Below are 24,713 nucleotides of genomic sequence, written 5' to 3' on the forward strand. Positions count from 1 at the left end.
ACATTCCTATGCATGGACTATATCGGACTACACCTACGCCTACTTCCCATATAACACAGTTTTAAATTCCACTTGATTCTTTCACTTACCAGTACACAAATCAAGAGCAATTAATATAATGAGATAAAACCTTGCACTAATAATTTCATTAAAGTATGCCACTTTAGGACCAAACATTGTCCAAATCTAACCAAAACTGTTCAACCGAATATGTGGACTCCAGTTTCTATAGTTGACTTTTGACCGAAAATATCGGTCAATACGGGAGATATATAATTGAAATTCAGAGAGAATCTTTTTCTTATAATAGTTATTCTGTGTATGAAAAATGTGTTAAATCGAGTCAATACCTCCCTGATTACCCAATATACCTAATATAAAAATTTTCGAACTTCCGGGTGACCTTATACCACATATCTCAGCAAATATGTGAGTTATCTTAATAAAATTGAGAGAGCGTGTTTTACTTTAACAGTGTATCTCTGTGCCTAAAAAGGATAAAATTACCAGGATTTTCGAACATCCGAAATTAGCCTTTCCTTACTCGTTGAATTCATATTTATTTATGATAACGTTTCCGAATACATTTTTTGATGGCCTTTAATAAATTCTGAAAAAACATTAAGGTTTAGTTAATACACATTAATACACAAAATGGTATATTTTGTTGTAATTGTTATAATTACCAGTTTATACTCGTACTAGAAATTGCAATCTTTAAATAGATAAACATATAAAGAAGATAGATAAAAGTCATCTTAATAAATAATCTGACCAATTATCGTCTAAACAAGGTCCCAAAAAATTCCGAGATATAACCAACTATGAGATATGTTGGGTAAAAGAGGCTTCTAAAGAAATCTTTTATCAACAAAATAGCTCTATCGTGATAATTTGGAGTTTTCGAAGCCTCTCGTATATATAACATTATTTGATTTCAATTCTATTTTTTGAAGGGAAGACCTCCATGTCTCTCTTTTGGCGGCAAACCATGCTTGAAGACACCAACTATTCCCAATTATTTGCAGCTGACGCTGACCAACGCTTGCCAAGCTCCTCCCAATAAAGCATTCAGAGAAATCCCATGCCAGTGAAGCTCATCATCGTACCCTCCACTGGCAATCAACAAAATTCTACTGCAGTTGTTTTGATAACTGTGGCTGAGAGTGCGTCGCAGCAGTTGTCGGCGTCACATGTTACAAACTCGTAAAAAAAACTCTCAGATATAACAATTGAAACAACAAATCGCCTCAATACATGGTTTTGCGCTGGGGGTGGCAACCTTTTTCTGTTAAGCTGCAAGTTTAGACAGCTGCAACAGTTCGCACAAACGACAATGAATCGCATCAAACAAGAAAGTGGCAATTGTGCCAAAAGCTCCACGCAATATTTGTGGTATGTACACATGCTCTCCTACACTAAACCGCAATGAATATTGTATTTGCATTGGATAGAGGGACTGTTTAATTGGTTAACTTATTTCTGGTATACCCGATATTACGTGGTTATTTTCCACATTTATAAAATTTATATAATTATAATTTATTATAATGTTTTTTTTTACTTTACTCTCACTCTATCTTGCTGTTGCTCTCTAAGGTCTAAGTCTAAGGATCCTTACTAATATAGGTTATAAACCACAACATGGATCATCCAAAACGAATATCAGTATTCTTATTTACATAGCAGTTTTTTGGTTGCAAGAGGCAAGATTTAAAGAAATGATTCTAAACTAGAACTAATTATAATAATTATAGAAAGAGATGAAACTATCTTAAAAAACTAGGATAACAAAGCTTGTTATGGACCAGGCGATAGAAACATATGGCGTGACAGTTTCTTTGACAAAGGAAATAAATTAAACAAGTAAGAAGTGCTAAGATCGGGTGCATTTGAACAATATATATCCTTGCTTGCAAAGATCAAAAATCGGGAAATTCATTCAGGTACTGGAAAATGTATTAAAAGAATTAAATATATATTATTATACGGAATCATGAATAGATTATAATCAAAGCGAACAATGAAATGCTCCCTTCATCAAGGCTCCTCACATATAATCACCATCATATGGAGCGAAGTCAGCCGGATGTTCGAACATTCTGATTTTAGTTATATAGGGACTGAGCCAAGTTTTCGCCCAATTCGATCTATTTCAAGGATACAATGTTATGAGTAAAACACGCTTTGTCATTTTCATTGAGATAGCTCACATGTTGGCCGATATATGAGATATAAAGTCGAACTTCCCGAAAATCTTCAACCCATTTTTGACATATGGACCGATTTTTTAAGTCAAAAGTCAACGGTGGGTACTGGGCTCCATATTATCAAGCGGCTTGAACAGTTTTGGTCCGATTTGGATAAATTCTGGTTATAAGATGACAAAGTATTTCAAAGGCAATCTTCGTGCAAAGTTGTATATCGTTATATTAATTAGAATTGATTTGTATACCGGAAAGTGAAAGAATCAAATGGAATTTAAAATTATGTTATATAGAAGAAGACGTGGCTGTAGTCCAACTTCACCGATTTTCGCACTGTGACATAGAAATTATATTAAAAGTTGACTAGTCTGATGTATTTAGTTTATTTTTAACAGTACTATTGGAGAGTGAGCGGGGTCATGAACCATCATCCATTTTCACTATCGGTAGGGGTTCTTTTAGGATTTATCTCGAGCGAATTTGGTTATTTTAGCTTGAATGGTTTGGGAGATATGTACGTTACATCAATTAGGGTGCGGGAGCACGCTCTTTTTTCCAAAAATTTTGGCTCACACATACCCCTTTGTTATTGCGATTTCCTGTGCCAAATCTATATCTTAATTTAGCGCTTAGTTAAGGCATTTTATAAATTTTAGACAGATATCCAGATTTCAACTCGTCTCTTCATGCATGTTCATTTATATAATAGTATATTTAACCCTATACTAACTCGAATAGTTTTTTTTTTGACAAACAATCATTAAGTGAACAAAACTATATAACTATACTATACTCTGCAGCAACACGTTGCAAGAGTATAAAGAACGGTTCTTCTGGAAGTTTAAGTTTAAGTAAGTTTTAAAGTTTATTTTAAACTTAGAAATGACTTTTTTGAATTTGGCGGCAGCGAATGTGTTGATAATCCTTTGGAAATCCAACTTCTTGGGGAGTTCTGCCTCTAGGCACATGGTAGCTAATCCTGAGATCCTACCCTAAGACGAGCATTATTGATGAACATTTTTGATCCTTGCTAAAGCACTAAACGAACGTTCACCACTTAAAACACAAACGAGTAAAGTGCAAAATATTACCAAAGCGATGCAAATATTTAGGAAAAATCTTCCAAATTTTTTAGCATTAATGGCAAGTTGTATGAGTAAGATACATAAACGAACTACTTTTCTGCAAAATTTTTTGAATCTGCGTTGAGTTCATCTTATGACACTTACGGCGGCGAATCTCTCAATTCCACAGCCAACGCTGTGAAGTCTGACGCAGAAAGTACATATTTCTTTGGAATTCAATTTCTTCTTTACTGCGATTTTCATCCGCATCTTCATCTAGGTCAACAACGTCTTGGCAAGCCTTAAATTCTCTGCAACAATTTTGCATTAATTATAAATTGCTGTCCACTGATCGACCATAAACTGCAAATTTATAATAAATTGTTTTTAATAATTTTAATAATCCCCTGTACCAAATTACTGAATTCTGCCATTATTTGAAGCTTGATAGTGGTTCGATTGTGACTATTGAGGTGATTAAGACAGGATATTTCCTTAAGCTTAATGTCATTGAAGCCTAACATATATTATCGAAATCGTTACATATGCCCTTTATTTTTTAATTATATTATAAACAGTGAGAGATTAGATAAAAAAAAATTAAAAACTCATTCCTACCTCCACCGACTTAAAAGTGGATGTTTTGAAATGCTCCCTATAGCATAAATTGATTTCACACTACAAATTAATTCATAATAATAGCGAGTGTAGATGTGTATTTTTTTTTTTTTTTATTACCAAACTTTGAACAAAATCTTAATTTTTACTATTTACAAAGGTATCTAATTTTAACTTTTCTAATAATTTGGAAAGTGATTACGATAAAACCTATATGTGGACTATTTTGAAAACTCCAGCTAATACAGGTCACGCCTGGGACCACTTCTTCAACTCGTTCTAGTCAGTGGAAGTTTGCAAATATCCTACTTCTTATATTGGGGATTCGTCTTTTATACACAAACGCACTGTGCATTCTAAACAGTAGCATGCCTTATCGCGATCAACAGTTAATGGAAGATGTCGTAATTAATAGCGAAAGGAGGAAATGGTAAACAAACGGCATTTCCGTTATTATACACATGTGTACAGATATATAAACATCCGTAGCGAAACCTTAGATAATGCATTGCCAAAGTGTGCTTCTTGAACCAAAACGCACAGTTGCATTAACAACGTCTCGCAACATGTTGCACAGAGTACAAGTTTTTTTCAGTTAACGGATGTATGTAAATTCTAAAACTATATAGTGTTATATAAAATCAAATTATCAGAATGACGATAGAAATTCCATTCGTGAGATACCCTACTGACACCTTAAGAGCATGATGGATTATACCTTTGAAATTTAAATTATCCATCGTTGACGGAAATGCAAAGCATTTACTCACGGCGCTCAAAAGCACAGCGGATCAAATCAATGCGTTGATCAGCGCCCTGAGAATGCAAAGCATTTTCAGTACCAATTGGCAGTGTGGAATGGACACACTAACCTCCTTGGGAGGGTTCGAGGCCCATCTAAAACCTCTGCCGTGCTTTGGGTCCGGCACCCGGTTGCAATGCAACTCCACATTCAACTGACAAAGTCAGTTCTTCCCGCGATTTGGGTTTAACCACAACTACCACGATACTCCCCGAGGGGCCAGTCCGCACGAGCAGGTTGGAGCGAACTCCAAGGGCTCCTGCTCCCCGTGGTACCAGAATTAAGTCTCCGGTCAGACCTCGTAGCCGAAACTACTACCAGTTGAGCTTCCATACGGCTCTGGACTGGTGGCCAGGGGTTGGACCCCATACACACATCACTTACACACACCAATCATACAGAAACTAACCCTAACTTCCAGCTAACCGCCTTCGCCGCTTAAACAGTTCACGCGCAAACGACCCTAACTGTTCGGTATTCCGACTAGTGGAGATCACACCACTAACATCTAATTGTCCATCAGTCCAGCTAATCCCTATACCACCCCAATCCCTAATGTCCGAGTACATCGGGCACTCCGCAATCAAATGCGACCAATTTTCCAACACCGCCCCACAAAAACACCCCGACGTATCCGAAAGGTGCCTCTGATGCAAAAAAGCATTCAGAGGTCCATGCCCCGTAAGCAGGAAACCCAGATACAGACAAAATCTGAAGTCTGGGTTATCCACAACGAACCCCACGTCCCGAATGTACTCGTACGTCACTCGGCCGTTAGAACTATTGTCCCAACGTTCTTACCACCTACACCTAACCCTATCATCTAGGAGCCTCTTGCTCCCTAGATATCCCTCCCTCTCCACATCATCGTCGGAAATCCAGTCATTCCGCAGCAATGACACACTCAAGCCCCTTCTTAACCTGAATGCAACAGCACGCTGTATGACAATCAGGTCAAGAGGGGGTGCATCTAACAAGACCTGCATCGCATCCGTTGAGACGGTGCGACATACAGGCAAACAAGCAAGCATCATGCAACGCTGGATTGAGAGGAGTTTTTGAGACCCCCAGACGTGGCTGTCTCCCACCATACAGGGACTCCATAAGTGGCACAGGCCACAAACAAGCCACGATATATGGTGCGGACAGCACGACGTCTGAGACCCCAATCGCGCCTCAAAATCCGTCGAATTTTGCCTACAGTTGCCTGCAGTCGATCCTTCACATTCGCCAAGTGTGGAGTAAAACACATCCTTTCACTCATGGTCAGTCCCAGATATTTGACTTGCGTCACATACCTGATGCTGACCCCATTCACACGGACAATCGGTGGACGAACCGGTGACAATCTGCCCTTAAGCAGCATTGTCACCGTTTTTTTCCTCGACATGTTCACCCCCACACCTAAACCCCAAGAATTAACAATCTCTAAGAGATCTCCTCCCGAACGCTCTAATTCAGCCCTCGAGCGACCTTCAACCATAAGAAGAAGGTCGTCCGCATACGCACAACACTTACAGAGTGGCTCGAGCTGCCCAAGCAGAGTGTCCATCATAAGGTTCCAAATGTATGGACCACAGATGGAACCCTGCGGGCAGCCACGAACCACTCCAATCTCCACACTCCCAGTCATGCCGAAAAGAGAGGCCTTTCTGTCCGAAAAATAACTCCGCCAAAGAGTAATTTCCGGACAACCAAGCTCCTCCAGCCGTTGCACCACTCGATCCCAGCTTAGGTAGTCAAACGCCCCCTTGAAGTCAACAAATATGCCAAGGACATACTTGTTGACATTCTCCCTAACGACATTCTGTACGTAGAACCACGCATCCTCTATACTGCGTCCTTTCCTGAACCCAAACTGCCTATCCGACCACATACCCCGCGTTAGCTCCTGAAGCCGTTCCACAATGACTCTTTCCAGCACTTTTCCAAGTACTGGAAGGAGACTGATGCCCCGATAAGATCGAGGATCGCTCCTGACCTTATCAGGGGACAGCGACCGACGGAAAGCAAAAATGTGGGCTTTATGATCAGGGTACACATGAAAAGCACATTTGGGTTAGTTGACTCGGTCCAAGGAAGAGTGTCGATTTTGCTGTTACCTGAATCATGGCAAATCAACGATGAAAGTTCAACATAGCTAAAAACGCTTAAGTTTCTTGGCGACAGTCGGAAGTGGGATCTATACAGCTCCGAAGTGGGCTGATCCCATCTTTCGTAATTGAATGACGGAAACTCTAAACTTTGTTTTTTATACGTTGATGCTTAAGTTGAAATCTATCAACCAGTTGAAGACTAAACGAAAATGTGCCTTGTGGCTTATGTTAAGGGACGTTGATGCATTAAAAACGTCGTCAAGGTACGCGAATACGAAGTCCAAACCTCTAAACACTTCGTTCATTAGGAGGTGGATCGTTTCTTAACCCAAAAGTCATATGAGTGAATTTATATAGTCCAAACGACGTTGTGATGGCAGTTTTGCAAATGTTATCGGGATGTATTGACTCCTGGTGAAAGGCTTTTTGAAGGTCAATCTTTGAAATTACAATTTTACCTGCTAAGATTATAGAAATGTCCTGCAGGAAAGGCCGCTGCAGTAACGGTGCGGTACTTCCACGGCGTTCAGTGCTCTAGTCGCCACACGGCCTCTACGACCCGTCAGCTTTTTCCTAGTTTAATTAACAACTAAAATTCTGACCTCGCAGCTGCTAACTTTTGCAGCAACAGTCGTCGTGGGCGGGTGTACGTAGCCGGTCGTGATAATACGATGAACCACAGATGTGTTAGTTCGAATATCAAGTGGTGTCGGATAGGTAATTTCAGAAAACTCTTTTAGGATATCGAAAAATTTCTGCGAAGTGTCGATTGTAGAAATGCTTGGCGTTGTTAGTCGTGTTATTGGGAATGATGCATTTAGCTGGGTGGTGCGATCGACAAGGCGCCTCCCTTGCAAGTATATAACTAGACCATGGTGTGCAAGGAAGTCGGCCCTTTATGTGGCCTGTGAGTCGTCTGCTATATAAAATTCCATAGGAATTCACAGTTCACACAGTTGCATTGAGGTAGGGTATACACAAGCTAGCTTCGTAGACCTTGGAAAATGTATGTTGGCTGATGTATCCACTGCCTGAGAGGTCATGAAGTATGATTTCGCAAAGCACAGGCCCTGCGCAGCGCCGCATTTCATTGTATTCGCTAAGTTCCAGGACGAATACTGTTTTTATTTTAAAGTTGCAATTTTAAGACTTTGTCAGAGTTGCCCTGCGCACAGAATGACTCCGCCACTTATATACATACATATATACATTTTTTGATAGGTTTTTCGACGTTTCCTTCCGGGTGTTATAAACTAGACTAGACCCAAACCTTTCCTTTCGAGATTTTTATAGTGTATTTTATATTTCTTTAATACGTTAAGTAAAAAGTTTTTCCATTTTCGAAGATGCTTAAAATAACAGATATTTTGCATCAAATTTCTACAATGACCCACACTATATGTACATCCGTCTAGAATTTTTATACTCTCGCAACAATGTTGCTAAGGAGAGTATTATAGTTTTGTTCACATAACGGTTGTTTGTAAGTCCTAAAACTAAATGAGTCAGATATAGGGTTATATATACCAAAGTGATCAGGGTGACGAGTAGAGTCGAAATCCGGATGTCTGTCTGTCCGTTCGTCCGCCAGTGCAAGCTGTAACTTGAGTAAAAATTGAGATATCATGATGAAACTTGGTGCACGTATTCCTCCATAAGAAGGTTAAGTTCGAAGATGGGAAAAATCGGCCCACTGCCACGCCCACAAAATGGCGGAAACCGAAAACCTATAAAGTGTCATAACTAAGCCATAAATAAAGATATTAAAGTGAAATTTAGCACAAAGGATTGCATTAGGGAGGGGCATATTTGGAAGTAATTTTTTTGGAAAAGCGGGCGTGGCTCCGCCCCCTACTAAGTTTTTTATACGTATCTCAGAAACTACTATAGCTATGTCAACCAAACTCTACAGAGTCGTTTTGTTCAGGCATTTCGATATACAGTTCAAAAATGAAAGAAATCGGATAATAACCACGCCCACCTCCCATACAAAGGTTATGTTGAAAATCACTAAAAGTGCTTTAACCGACTAACAAGAAACGTCAGAAACACTAAGTTTTACGGAAGAAATGGCAGAAGGAAGCCGCATAAAGGCGGTTTTTAAAAATTGAAAATGGGCGTGGCCTCGCCCACTTATAGACCAAAAACCATATCTCAGGAACTACTCAACCGATTTCAATGAAATTCGGTATATAATATTTTCTTAACACCCTGATGACATGTACGAAATATGGGTGAAATCGGTTCAGAACCACGCCTTCTTCCAATATAACGCTATTTTGAATTCCATCTGATGCCTTTTCTGTATAATATATACATTAGGAACCAATGATGATAGCAGAATAAAACTTTACAAAAATACGGTATTTGAAAAATATGTAAATGACGTATAATGAAATCTCGATTATCACTTTATCATGCGAGAGTATAAAATGTTCGGTGACACCCGAACTTAGCCCTTCCTTACTTGTTGTTAATCGATTTCTAACAAAATAGTTACGTTTGTCTGCATTATTTCACCTAAAGCTTTAAAGCTATTGTAAAAGTAGTTGCCAATTTTAATGCCGACCGCATACCAAACCAAATGCGATGCTGACCAACGTGTTGTCACAACGGTTGTGCCACTCAGCTACAAAGCGTGTTGGTGTCGGCCATTTATCTCCATAAATGTTTACCGCGAAAACATTTCTGCGGTGCAACAACCACTCGCCTTCTGGGGCCGTGTCTTCTCAATAAGCCTCGATTAGTAATCAATGTGTTTACACATATACATATACATATGTACATGCATGTAAATACCGCCTGTTAGCTGTGAAATAAAATTCCGATAAAGACTTAATATGAGAAAAAATCATGTACTCCTGTTATGATACTTTTAACGGTAATATTACCAGTTGTCACATGCACAACAATTTCTGGTAAACAGTTTCTTTTGTTTTTAATACCTAAGACCCATTTTATTAAACCTAATCCTCAACTTGTTATATAAGATTTTAAGACTTTGGGATCGTTTGCTAGCATCAAACAAAATGCATTAATTTTTCTAAAAAACCGCCAGTACTCATCCAAATATTTGAAAGCAGTCATCCAATACGCTTGATTAGCTTTAAAGCGTTTGAAAAATCGGCATTGCCTGCGACTTGTTAAAAAAAAACAAAAAAAGTTAGATGTACATACATATGTATTTAAACCCTAAAAATATTCTAGTGGATAATCCCCTGAGCTTGGAAGACCCAGTGGTTCTCGACAGCTCACTTGCTGTTTCTAATTGCCACTAACTTGTAAACAAAATGAGAAAGCCAATACTTTTTTTACTACAAAATTTCTTCTTAAGTTCCGAGCTTATTGGCTAATTTTCCTTTAAATCCGAAAAACCCTGATCCTACTGTATTTTTTTTACACGTTGTGACAGTTCATGTTTCCACGTGCGAAACCATAAAATCAATTACTCGCCAAAATTTCAATTTAAGAACACATTTAGCAAATCAACTTTCATATAAAGGGTTTACCTACAAGAACAACGTGATGTTAAAATGAAATAAAACGCTCAAATTTTATCAAAATGGTTTATGTTTTTTCTTTAAATGTTGGTACGCAGCTCTCAAGTAATTGCTCAAGAAAAAAAATACATTATTTCTCAAGTAATTGACAGCTGGTTACGCATTGTGAATGATCTACATTAGAAGAGCAAGAGAGAATTGTGGCAACCCCAAATGCAACTCTGCAAAAAGCATAGATTTGGCAACCCAAAAACTGGATAAGCTGTCAGCTTGACGAACCGCCATTTTTCCTTCTTCTTGGCGCATCATCCCGACTGCTAGCACGCTTCATCATTTTCGCTCTCCATTTCATTTTCATTTTCAATCATCAACTTTGTATCAGTATTTTATATTTTAATAAATCTAAAATTATTGTGGACATCCCACATATTGGTGACCCCGACGTGATCGAAAAATGACGGAAGAAGAAGAGGTAAACCAGGTAATACAAAATTTGCAGCATTGGGGCCAATTGGCAGAGGATATCCAAACCCGCAACGTGGAAGTGGCTAAAGTTTCCATCAGGATCCCACCATTCTGGCACGCAAGGCCAGAACTGTGGATGGCGCAGGTCGAGTCACAATTCATCGCTGCAGGTATAACGAGTGACAAAACAAAATACCACACCGTCGAGGCCGCGATCGAAAGCAACGTGCTAGCCCAAATAAGCGACATAATTCTTAATCCACCGAACAGTGAACTGTACACCACGCTAAAAAATCGAATAATAACACAATTCGCGGACTCGGAGCAAAAACGTGCAAAAAAGCTACTGCAGGAAGAAGAGCTTGGTGATAGCGGTAGCGAGATCAACGATAATATACTAAAGTCCATTTGGATGAGTCGGTTACCTTCCAACATGCGACTAATAATTTCCATTAGCAACGAACCGCTCGACAAAGTTGCCCTGCTCGCGGACAAAATATGTGAGGTTAGTGACACCCCACACGTACACGTGGCCGAAACTCCAGATACAGCAACACGCAATCAATCCAGCATCGAGCAGCAGCTAGCCGAAATCACGAAAGAGATAGCATCAATAAAGGCGAACATAAATCGTCGGTCTAGAAGTCGCAGCAGAAGCCGTCCTCCGTCACGTTCCGGTATGCAAAACAACAATTCGAATGGTTTGTGCTGGTACCATCACAAATTTGGTAACGATGCCAAAAAATGTCGTAGCCCTTGCGTGAAAAAGTTAAACTAACTAGTCTGTCGTCAATGGCGGTCGACGACAGGCTCAACGATAAAAACCGCCGCTTAATCGTCCGAGACAAAAAATCCGCAATAAACTTCCTCATCGACACGCAAGCTGAAGTCAGCGTAATTCCACCGACGCAACAACAACGTAGATGCCCGGACAAAAACAACTACCTCTACGCAGCAAACAAGTCCACCATAAAAACTTACGGCGAAAAAACTATGTTCCTCAATCTGGGTCTACGCCGCCAATATTCCTGGAAGTTCATCATTGCTGACGTGTCACAAGCCATCATCGGAGCTGATTTTCTATCGCATTTCAACTTAGCAGTTAACCTACGACAACCCAAACTCATCGACGACGTCACAATCACCAGCAAACTGTGTTCAATCTCAACAAATAAAAAGGTAGTTTCCAATTTATTTTTCACCAAAGATTATCACCCGTCTATGATTTATTGAGGGAATTCGAAGACATCACGATGGATAAGTCTTCAGTCAAAAAACCACAACACTTTGTCACGCACCATATCGTCACCAAAGGACCACCAGTCTTCTCTAAACCGAGACGCTTATCTCCCGAGAAGTTAGAAGCTGCAAAAGCCGAGATACAACTCTTGCTGAACGCAGGCATCTGTCGTCCATCGCGCAGCCCATGGGCAAGCCCGCTGCACATGACAAAGAAGAAAAACGGCGAGTGGAGGCCTTGTGGGGATTTCAGGCGACTAAACGTCGTCACCGAGCCTGACAGGTACCCCCTGCCACACCTGCACCATTTCACTCATTCCCTGCATGGTTGCAAAATTTTTTCCACACTTGATCTGCGTCGGGCCTACCACCAGACTCCTGTGGAGCCGAACGACATACCAAAGACTGCAATTACAACGCCATTCGGCATGTTTGAATTTCCGTTCATGTGCTTTGATTTGAGGAATGCCAGTCAAACGTTCCAAAGATTCATGGATCACATCTTCCGTAAATACGACATCGCCTGGCCATACCTCGATGATATTTTGATATCATCGAAGGATATGAATCAACATCGTCATCATCTACAGTTAGTATTTAAAAAGCTACGCGAGTACGGCCTTGTTATCAACCGTTCGAAATGCATACTAGGTCAGCCGCAAGTTAAATTTTTAGGTTTCAAAATAAACAGCAGTGGAATTTCAGCCACAGAAGAACGAGTGCGGGCAATTCAAAATTTCAACCTACCTTCGAGAGCATATGATTTGCGACGCTTTCTCGGTATGGTAAACTTTTTTCGCAGATTCTTGCCTGGCGCCGCAGAAAGGCAAATGACATTATTCAACCTCATAAAAGGGAACAAGAAAAACGACACATCGCCAGTTGATTGGACAGTTGAAGCAAAGCTGGCATTTCAACAATGCAAAAACGACTTATGCAAAGCAACTTTACTCGCTTACCCAAAACCCAGGGCGCAACTCAGTTTGACGGTGGATGCGTCTGGAGCTCTGGTAGGAGCTGTACTACAACAACTCGACAACGACCAGTGGCAACCACTAGGTTTTTATTCCGAACGCCTTACTGAAACACAAACAAGATACAGCACCTACGATAGTGAACTTTTAGCGGCATACAAAGCAGTCAAATATTTTCAACATATGCTAGAAGGAAGAGAATTTTTCATCCTCACCGACCACAAGCCATTGCAGTATGTGTTCCAGCAAAAGCTTGAAAAGGCATCTCCGCGTCAAATGCGTCATTCGGAATTCATCGCACAATTCACAACAGACATTCGGTACATCCCCGGAAGAGAAAACGTAGTAGCTGATGCAATGTCACGTATTGACGTCATTCATACTCCAAGAACTATCGACTTCGCCAAACTTGCGGATAGTCAAAAGTCTGACTCAGGCACCGCTGGAGACATTTTTTGTGACGTAAGCACCAGCCAAGTCCGACCGTACTTAACTCCTTCGTTTCGCAGAACAGCTTTCGACTCCATACATAACATGGCACACACCGGCGCCGCTAAAACAACTAAATTGATGGCAGAAAAATTTTTGTGGCCGAGTCTCCGAAAATATTATCGATACTGTTTGACAATAGTCGATCGTTATTCCCGATGGTTAGAGGCACTCCTGCTCGAAGACATGACGACAGAGACCATTGCTTTCGATTTCTACACGCACTGGATCTCTAGATTTGGAGTACCGAGTAGAGTAACAACGGATCAAGGCAGACAATTTGAATCTACACTATTCTGAGAACTATCCAGACTTTTAGGCATCAAGCACTTACGTACCACTGCGTATCACCCCGCGTCAAACGGAATTATAGAGCGATGGCACAGATCATTAAAAGCAGCGATAAAATGCTACATGACAGACAACTGGGTCGAAGTTCTCCCACTCATCCTCCTAGGTTTTCGTTCCTCATGGAGAGATGATTTAAGAGCGGCACCCGCAGAGATGGTTTATGGAAATACACTTCTATTACCTGGCCAATTCTTTGCCGAAAAACATACGCACAATGCCAACGAAGGTGAATTCGTCGAAAATTTACGTATACGCATGCAGTCATTAAAGCCGTCACCAACTACAAACAACTCAGCGCACGTACCGTTCGTAGAAAAGAACTTACACTCAACACCATCAGTCTTCGTGCGAAACGACTCAATTCGTCCACCTCTTCAACCACCATACGAGGGACCATTTCCCGTAGTCGAACGCGGCGACAAATTTTCCCAAGTCAAAATCCGAGGGAAGGATGTAAACATTACCATCGACCGGTTAAAAGCTGCTTTCATCGCCGAAGATTACCAAACCCCGTCGAATCAAACAGTTCAACACAAAGAGCAACAAACAAAATCTGGTCGTCGAGTACGCTTTCGTCTTCCCGATGGGGGGGAGTGATGTGGCAACCCCAAAGTAATGTGGCAACCCCAAATGCAACTCTGCAAAAAGCATAGATATGGCAACCCAAAAACTGGATAAGCTGTCAGCTTGACGAACCGCCATTTTTCCTTCTTCTTGGCGCATCATCCCGACTGCTAGCACGCTTCATCATTTTCGCTCTCCATTTCATTTTCATTTTCAATCATCAGCTTTGTATCAGTATTTTATGTTTTAATAAATCTAAAATTATTGTGGACATCCCACAGAATAAACAAAGAAAACAAACTTTGTGCGTAATATGTATGTGTGTATGTGTATGGTAACATAAATATTTTCATTGAGATTTAAGAAATGTTGTTGATGATTGGTAGGTTTTATACAACATTTCAAAATGGAATATACATACTTCATAATAATGATTTCAACTAATTTAGGATGAATTTGACGATTACTTCGAATTTCCTTCAAGAAACAATTGTTGATTTGACGTTTCTTCGCAAAACCAGGTTTGCCATATTCACATTTTACTGAAAAAAGTATCAAAAATTAGTTCTAGATTTCTTGAAAGCTGCGTACTAGCACAAGTAAATTTATCGCAGGAAAGTTTCTTGACCGTTTCTTAAGCGTTTTTTTATATGAAGTTTTTACGTTTCATAAGAGCCGTTGCTGTTTGGTTGGCTTAAATCTTTGATTTAACATACCCCCAGAGAAAATAATCGAGCAGTTAAATCGCATGATCTTTGTGGTCATTTGACTGGACCATTCCTCGAAATTAACGAGTCACCACACTTTTCTTGCATGACCGTCTTTTTGGAATGATTATAGAGATGATCCGGGTAAACAAATCAGAGAAAAAAATCGATCAACAAAGTGGTTTAACGTTCTATACTGATTGCAACGCCACTTAATTTCGAAAGAAATAAGGCCAAATGATACCGCCATACGAAAATTAGCGCCAAACCATCAACTTATGGAGATGCAATTGTCTCATCCCAATAGCAACAACCTTATTGCACAATGACACCCACGAACTGTCAAAATCACGTCATCCCTATTGGCGAATGCTGTATACGAGTATGTAAGATCGGAATGTACCACGTTCATATATATGTACATATATGTGGCAACACCATGATCTATTACTTTTAAAATGCAACCGTATGCTATCCTGATGTTGCCTTTAATCGTATCGTCGCTTTGCACTTACATTCGTTTTTGAAAAGGCAAGGCATCAAACACTGCAACTTTGAGTTTATGCCTTCTTCTGTAAAAACCCGTCAACGAGTAAGGATCACTACATTGTAAAACCTTTAATTGGTGACCCCGACGTGATCTATGTAGCACCAGAGGTAATTCAGCGCCCAGATTAATCCGGTGTTCAACGTAATCCATCACCTGAAGGAGTCAACGCCTTAGTTCATCCAGTACTCGAGTGCTCAACGCGATCGCGATCCTGTGCCATCTTCCTTTTTCATCACGTGCACGTGCAAAGGCGTGAACGGTGCAGCTTAGATCATCGATTTCCCGGATTCCAGTGACATGATGAATGATAGCATGGCCGTTTCAGGTGGAAGCAGCGGTGTCGAGCATATTCCAACCCAAAACGTTTCGCGCAGACTTCCGCTGCCCTCGATGTCAGAGGATAACATCGAGGCATATTTTTATTCGCTAGGTTTCTGGTTTGAAGCCTCGTGAGTTTTTGACGATTCAGTGAAATTTAACATTGTGTTTGCAAGTGTGCCTCCGGCAAAACTAATTGAAATGCGCACTATTATCGACGCCACGCCTCTTACGGATAAATACGGGTATATTCGGCGGAAAATTATTGATATTTTCACCGAAAGCCAGCAGCGCCGCCTCCAACGGGTTTTAAAGGAGTTACCGCTGGGCGATCGTAGACCCAGCGAGTTGTACCACGAGATGCGACGCACTGCTGGACCCGCACTCAGCGAGAGCATTCTGCACGATCTGTGGGTTAGTCGTTTACCGCCGTACGCCCAGGCGGCCATTATCGCGACAAACCTATCGGTGAGAAGATAAAATCGCGGATTCCATCTCAGAGTGCTTAGAGATGAAAGTTGGTAACCAGATTTGCGAGGTTAGCACCGAACCGTCATTTCCAGATGAGTGGTCGAATCTTCGAGCTGAAGTCGCCGCTTTAACAAAGCAAGTCAATCAATTCATGCGCAACAGCCGCACACAACAGCGCTCTAGATCTTCAAGTGCCTCACGCAGCAGAAGAGGCACGCTCAATGTAACGTGCTTGTGCTGGTACCATACGAAATTCGGGGCAAATGCCACAAAGTGTCGACAGCCGTGTACATTCACACAGTCGCCGCCTCAAAACGTCGAGTAGGTGGGCGGAGCTAATCCAATATCAGGGCTCGGCAAATACCCTGATATACAAAGGAGCTATCGACTCTGCATCTACGATACATCAGCAAAAATGAAATTTCTCATAGACTCAGGTGCAGATGTCTCTGTCATACCCAAGTCAACAAAATTAGCTCATGCTCACCCATCATCAACACTCCTGTTTGCCGCGAATGGCTCCACCGTATCCAGTTACGGTGAAGTCATGCTTAAACTTAATCTTAACCTGCGGAGGGAATTCCTCTGGAATTTTATTGTCGCAGACGTATCACAAGCCATTCTTGGTGCCGATTTTCTTGGGTACTATGGCTTGATTGTCGATTTGCAAGGCCAGCGTCTTGTTGATCGCTTAAATCACCGTGTATAATAACGCAAGGCCAATTTTCGAAAATCTCAACAATCAACGCTTCGCAAAAATTCTCAGGTATTCTGAAGGAATTTTTAGAACTCACGTGTCTCCCAGCGCCAGGCAGTCGAACAGACGCTTCCATAGTTCATCAAATCACTACCACCGGTCAACCTGTTTCTGCCAGGCCACGACGTCTATCACCGGAGAAGCTCGCCGCTGCACGCGCCGAGTTCGAATTACTAATCAACCTCGGCATTTGTCGCCCTTCAAAAAGCAGCTGGGCGTGCCCGCTCCACCTCGTTCGGAAAGCTGACGGATCATGGAGACCCTGCGGCGACTATAGGGCATTAAACGCTATCACCATTCCAGACCGCTATCCGCTACCATTTCTGCAAGATTTCTCAACGGTTTTAGCAGGTAAGACAATCTTTTCTAAAATTGATCTGCAAAAAGCCTTCCACCAGGTGCCAATACACCCTCATGACATCTGTAAAACAGCAATTACGACACACTTCGGGTTATTTGAATTTACCCATATGACCTTCGGTTTCCGGAACGCCGCACAAACCTTTCAGCGACTAATCAATGAGGTGTTTAGAGGATTGGACTTCGCATTTACGTATTTAGACGACGTTTGTATAGCATCCAAATCAACTGAAGAGCACCAGGAACATCTCCGAAAGAAAAACGATAATCGCAACCTCATTTGAACAGAAGACGCCGTACGCCATTTTGAGGCCTGCAAAAACCAACTTGCGAACTGCGCTGTTCTAGCACACCCTCTACCCAACGCAGAGCTGTCGCTTTGGGTAGACGCATCCGACCTCGCAGCTGGGGTAGTTTTAAATCAAGTAGTCAACGGGGACCTCCAACCTCTTGGATTTTTTTCGCGCAAATTCTCTCCAGCAGAAACACGCGCTACAGTACCTACGATCGCGAACTCACCGCACTCTACTTGGCTATGCGCTACTTTCGTTACATGGTGGAAGGAAGGTGTGGAAGGTCGACTCTGCCATGTGTATACCGACCACAAGCCGCTTACTTTCGCGTTTTGTCGGCAGTTACACAAAGCATCAGATCGCCAAGTCAGACAGTTGGACTTCATTTCTCAAATCACAACTGATATTCGGCATGTTAAAGGGGAAGAGAATGTCGCAGTCGATTTACTTTCGCGGATACAGTCAATCACGGCTGCTACTATCAATTACGATGCACTTGCGGATGATCAACAAAAAGATAATGAATTGCAGTCATACTTATCCGGTAAAGTTCATCATTCACTGAAACTTAAAAGTTTTCCATTACCTTTCAGCATCAAGAAAGTGGTTTGTGATGTGTCTACAGGTCGATTTCGTCCCTTTGTAACATCGAAATTTCGTTAAGTATTTCTGCAATCTACGCACAACCTATCACACCCTGGCACACGAGTCACCGTCAGGCTCATGGTGGAGCGATTTGTGTGGCCAGGAATTCAACGTGACAGCAGGGCTTATGCAAAAACTTGCTTACAATGTCAGCGAAACATGGCCATCCGACACAATTCGAGTAATCTGCTACGTCGAAGCATGCCCAACCAACGTTTTGGACACTTGCACATCGACATCGTTGGACCGTTTCCACTGTTGGAGGGCAATAGGTACTGCCTAACTGTGATCGACCGCTTTACCCGATGGCCAGAGGCATTCCCTGTTCCGAACATAACAGCACCGATCGTGGCTAGGGCTTTGTTAAACGGCTGGATCGCACGCTTTGGAGTGCCTTCGGATATTACGTCGGACCTCGGCCGACAATTTGAGAGCGCCCTGTTTCAGCAGCTACTCCAATGGCTCGGCGTGTCGCACTTGAGGACAACTCCGTACCACCCACAAGGTAACGGACTTGTAGAACGATGGAACACTTAAATCTGCCATACTCTGCCACAAGGTAGACCAATGGACAACATATCTGCCGCTTATCCTACTAGGTCTTCGCTCTGCCTTCAAAGTCGACATTGGCTGTTCGCCCGCAGAGCTGGTGTATGGTACACCGCTACGACTTCCTTCGGACTTCTTCATCGAGCAGCGTGGACCAGCCAACGAATCAGAAACCGTGCGAGAGTTACGGCGCATTATGCAGGATATTCGCCCTGTAGATATAGCCTGGCACACTACAAAGACACCATTTGTTCACAGTGGCCTCAAGGCATGCGAGCACGTCTTCATTCGAGATGATTCTGTTAAACCATCGTTGTCACCACCGTCCCGAGGTCCATACAAGGTCGTCCAGCGTACACCGAAATATTTCATAGTTGAGGTAAACGCAGGCAAAACCAAAGTTTCTGTTGACAGCTTGAAGCCAGCTTTCATCACACCTCCAACGACTCACTAGGAGGGGAGTACTGTGGCAACACCATGATCTATTACTTTTAAAATGCAACCGTAAGCTATCCTGATGTTGCTTTAATCGTATCGTCGCTTTGCACTTACATTCGTTTTTGAAAAGGCAAGGCATCAAACACTGCAACTTTGAGTTTATGCCTTCTTCTGTAAAAACCCGTCAACGAGTAAGGATCACTACATTGTAAAAGCCTTTATATATACTTAACCCTCTTTAAAAGTTCACACCAAATTATTGGCTCGACTCATTTTGGTTCATGAAAGTTTTAGTTACGCGTTAAAGATCAAAACAAAAACGAAGAAAAATGCTTACGGAAATTACATAAATATATGTGCATACATCCATATGTACATATACATATATAAACAAAAAAAAACTTTAACTTCGACCGTACCGATGGCATAATACCCTTCACTAATAAAAGAGATTACATACAAGGACTTGAGTTTGAGCGATCAGTTTGCATGGTAGGTATATCTATACGGCAGTTCTGAAAGTTTTAACTCAAATATTGGGAGAAAATATGGTATGCCCAATTTCAGATCGACGCCTTAAAAACTGTGGGAAAAACTGAACAGTTCATGTACGTATGTACATACATATACATATAATGACGAACAGGCAGACGACTCAACTCATTAAGATTATCATTTATATACATATATATACACTTTAAAGGGACTCCGACGTTTCCTTCGTGGAAAACTTAATATACCTTGTTGAGGGTATAATATTGCAAAGTTAACAGAACTAGGTAACGTAGAATGTCGAGCGCTTGAATGGAGCTGCGCACATGGCCAGAAAAGGGAACTTGTAAATGACGTGAATATTTGAATAACGTGAGAAGTTTTTTCATAAAGCCAACGGAAGGCAACAGGGGTGTTGAGAACACAAGTTAATATCCAAAATTCAATGCGTTTCATAAAAGTATCCATTATGGACAATTAGTGTTAGGGATGGAAGGGAGAGCCATGAATTATCCAATATTAAAAAACTTGGGCGACGGAGACGTTAAACGATTCGAAACGAAAATCGAGTTGCTTAAGAGTAGATATCGACACTAATTTCTGTGCTGTTGTCGTTGTGTACGCCACCTGGAATTGACATAAAAATTTGTAATTGCTACACAAAAAGTTCGCGTTAATTAGAAATATGGGCATGATGGGTTTAAACAATTGATTTAAAGCAGACGCACTATATAATACATACCAGCGCAGTACTTAATCAGTTTCTGAAAAATTTAAATAATTTGATTAGCTTTAAACTCACTAAGCCTTTTCGATTTCAATAAAAATTGGAAGATTTATTAGTACCGTTATCACACGTTTATTTGGGTAGGAAGTTTTGATTGCAAATGAAGAATGATGGTGAACATATATTTATTCGAGTTTTTATTGTAGTTTTTTATCTATAAATTTACATTTATATGTATCTCAAGTCCCATATTCACATAAAACAAGGCCCTCTGATTTCAAGTATATTCAAAGAAAAATTGTATAATACGTTCCATTAATTACTTATTATATTGCACACCAAATGTTCAGGTAGGGTTTTCCGATAAGCTATCCCTGCAATATTGGTTGAACTTTATGAATAAATATCCATTATGGACTTATTGCCAATAATTATTATATTTATTGTCCTATTAATTTCTACAACACCTCTAGAATTGCCCAAAGTCTTCAAGTTGATCCAAGTAATAGTTTTGGAGATACGGCCTCGTGCGCTCGAGGCTAGCGCGTTTTTCTCGAAACAGTGATTTTGAAGTCAGTTGGCAAGTTTTCTGGAGAATTACTGAACCGGTCTTCTTGAAATTTTACATAAGTCTTTAAAGTACAATTCCTAAAGACTTGGATGAAGGATTTTTTTCAATTAAAATGTCGCGAAATTTTCATTTGTTTGTAAAAATGTTTGCCAAAAATCCAATTTTAAGTTTTTTTTTTCAACCAAGTTTTAAGTTAAGGTTTTAACTAAAACGCGTATTTTTTCACTTTAGATGGTTCTGTAAGAAGTTATCCTGCCAACGCGGGCGCATCTTTTTTCCAAGGGGTCACCTCAAATGGCGTCACAACGCCCGTGTTTAAAATATTTTTTCCCAAAAATCTCTTTGTTAATAGTATAGTTTGTAACAATAAAATATTGTAATAGAATATTTCATTTTTTATAAGAAAAAATTGTTGAAAAAGGACTCTCTTTTACCCGAGGAAACCCTTGTCACCCCTTAATAGAAAGTCACTAGAAAAACAAGTATAGAGCTACACATATTGCATATAAACTCAATATTTGTTTTTAAACGAAGTTTTGAAAAATTACAATCATACTAACTTCTTATCTTACGCTAATACCGAATATAAGATTTGAGATTTTTTACACATCGCTTTTTCCAATTTTGCGAGGGTATAAACGAACGCTTTTAACATCAGAAAGAAAGCATGAATTGAAATTGAACCTGTCATCAAACATTTTCTTACGACTGGCAAGAGTAAGAAAGTTAATAGGCTTTACACCATTTTATCTGGAGGAACATTCTTTTGAGAGTTGCACGTTGACATAAATTTGGTACACGTGTTCCCTGGCAAAAAATGGAGGAGTAATCGAACCACTGCCACGCCCACAAAGTGCCATTAAAGTAAAACTTATAAAGGGTCGTAACTAAACACGGCGTGAAAATGAATAACCCCGCTTACTACTCATATAACGGTAATGTTAAAAACAAATTAATTTTTCGACCGAGATGGGACTAGACAGACAAAGACAAGGCATAGTATGAAAAGTATAGCTACTTTACATACCCAATACAACCACGCCTACTTCCCATATAACACAATTTTAAACTCGTTTTGATTATATGACTTTCCGGTATACAAATCAAGAAGAAAAAAATCAACGCAATAAAACTGTGCAAGATTAGTGCCTTCAGGTACGTCACCTTACGACAAAAAATTGTCCGAATCGAACCAAAACTGTTCAAACCCCTAGGTACTAATCATTTGGACCCCAATACCTATAGTTGACTTTTTACCGAAAATATCGATCAATCTTTTCCTGATAGTATGTCTGTACGTGAAAATAGCTTGAATTGGGTTAATTTTTCCCTTAGACCACATATACTTAAAAACCACTGAACGAGCGATAAATCAATAACTAAATATGTCCGAGACATTAAATTTTACCGCCGAGATGGAATGAGAGTGCTTAATGGGAGCCGGTGTGAAAATTGGACAATGGGCGTGACACGGCCCACTTTTCGGTGAAGTCCCACATTTCGGGACCCAACCAACCGATTTCGACAAAATTTAGTTCATGGCATTCTTTTTAGATTCTTATGTCTTGTTGGGAAAATGGACGCAATCGGACGACAACTGCGCCCACTTCCCCTATAGCACAATTTTAGATTCCACTTGATTCGTTCAGTTACAAGTACACAAATCAAGAAGCAATTAATATAAAGGGATAAGAGTTGGGAAGAATAATGTCTTTAGTGTTTGCCACCTTCTGACTAAAAATTGCTTAAATCCAATAAAAACTGTTCAAGCCCCTTGCTACCGAATATTTAAACTCAGGTACCTATAGTTGACTTTTGATTGTAAATGCCGGTCAAAATCCTTTTACTATAATGGTATGTCTGTATGTGAAAAATGGGTTGAATTGGACAAATACTTCTTTTAGCCCCCATATACATAATATAAATATTTTCGAACTTCCGGGTGACGTTGTACCGCATATATCGCCCAATATCTGTTTTACTCATAACAGCGTATCTTTGTACCTAAAATTGATAAATTTGAGCGAAAACTTGGCCTAGCCCCTATATAACTAATATCAGGATTTTTGAATATTCGGCTGACTTTATTCTATCTGATTAATTTTACACCTTAAAGTATTTACCTGCCTTTGATTCTTGCAAGCTGCAAGAGTTTAAAATGTTCGTTTGCACCCGAACTTAGCCTTTACTTACTGGTTAGTGTACAAATTGTTGATTTGGGCAAGTCAAACTTATTAGAAATGTAAGATAAAGACTTTCCTTTATCGAAATCCTCGAATATATTCATTTTGTCATGCAGTTAATTTCTTTTTTGTTTCCATGTTGTCCTTCACTAAAAATCAAGCAAAACTTACAACTCGAAGAGAAAAGGCAAATGAAAAAGAAAGCAATCAAGAAATCGAGACCTACTGTTATTGGGTGGGCATTTCATATTTCTAATCTAACTTCAACATATTTTTTTATATTTATAATGAACCAAATATGTACCATTTTCGTCGACCACTTTTTGCCATTTTTCCGTTAGCAACATTATTCAATCAGTGTAAAACTCTTCTGGTTTCTCGGCGGAAAACTGCGACAAGTAATTTTCACAGGTTTCTCTTGAAGGGCTATATGGTGAATGCTACTTTCCCAGTTTTTGCGGAGTCATCAAAGCAGTTTGGGGTCCTGATGGAAGACGAAGCCCTTTCTGTTGATCAGTTCTGGCCGTTTTTTTTTTGATGCTTGCTTCAATCTCAGTCAGTTGTTGACAGTAAAACGTAGAATCAATCGTTCGATCAGGCTGGAGCAGCTCAAAGTGGATAATTCCTTTCCAATCCCACCAAACACTCAGCATAACTTTTCGTAGCGTTAATCCTGGCTTTGCGATCATTTGTTGAGCTTCACTAAGCTTCGTAATTGATCTAGTTTCCGTCTTCTGTTACCATTCGCTTCAGAAATGGTTTGATTTTATTTCATTTCAGCAAAAAATCGCAGATATTAATTCGGTCCATTAAATTCTTCACAGACAATTCATGTGGTACCCAAACATCGAGTTTCCTTTTGTAGCCAGCCTTTCTTAAATGGTTTAAAACCATTTGGTGATGAAAGTTAAGTTCCTTAGTGGTGTCAAGGCTGCGTATGTGACGGTCCTGGTCAATCTTTTCCATAATTTCATCGACTTTTTTAAGGATAGGTCCATCAGAGCGAGGTGCATCTTTCATTGTTGTGCTACACGAACTGATATAGCATCGTCTCCGTAAACTTCACAAATTTCATTGGTGGCTTGCGTGGCATTCATCCCTTTTTATACTCTCGCAACAAAGTTGCTAAGGAGAGTATTATAGTTTTGTTGTTTGTAAGTCCTAAAACTAAAAGAGTCAGATATAGGGTTATATATACCAAAGTGATCAGGGTAACGAGTAGAGTTGAAATCCGCATGTCTGTCTGTCCGTCCGTCCGTGCAAGCTGTAACTTGAGTAAAAAT

At 40.4% G+C, this 24,713-nt stretch overlaps 2 protein-coding genes across 2 annotated transcripts; both read left to right on the forward strand.

Moving 5' to 3' along the window:
• The first annotated feature begins 10,741 nt into the window (after positions 1 to 10,741).
• Positions 10,742 to 11,530, forward strand: LOC126755735 (uncharacterized). Its single transcript, XM_050468479.1, has one exon. The coding sequence runs from the start codon at positions 10,742 to 10,744 to the stop codon at positions 11,528 to 11,530; it is 789 nt and encodes a 262-aa protein (XP_050324436.1).
• A 2,428-nt stretch (positions 11,531 to 13,958) lies between these two features.
• LOC126755736 (uncharacterized) lies at positions 13,959 to 14,402 on the forward strand. The gene has a single exon (XM_050468480.1). The coding sequence runs from the start codon at positions 13,959 to 13,961 to the stop codon at positions 14,400 to 14,402; it is 444 nt and encodes a 147-aa protein (XP_050324437.1).
• The last annotated feature ends 10,311 nt before the right edge of the window (positions 14,403 to 24,713 follow it).

This window comes from Bactrocera neohumeralis, chromosome 4, assembly GCF_024586455.1.
Source record: "Bactrocera neohumeralis isolate Rockhampton chromosome 4, APGP_CSIRO_Bneo_wtdbg2-racon-allhic-juicebox.fasta_v2, whole genome shotgun sequence".
NCBI classification, from domain to species: domain Eukaryota; kingdom Metazoa; phylum Arthropoda; class Insecta; order Diptera; family Tephritidae; genus Bactrocera; species Bactrocera neohumeralis.

Coding starts and splice junctions, on each gene's coding strand:
- LOC126755736 (XM_050468480.1), top strand. CDS start 13,959: ATGGTTTATGGAAATACACTTCTATTACCTGGCCAATTCTTTGCCGAA.
- LOC126755735 (XM_050468479.1), top strand. CDS start 10,742: ATGACGGAAGAAGAAGAGGTAAACCAGGTAATACAAAATTTGCAGCAT.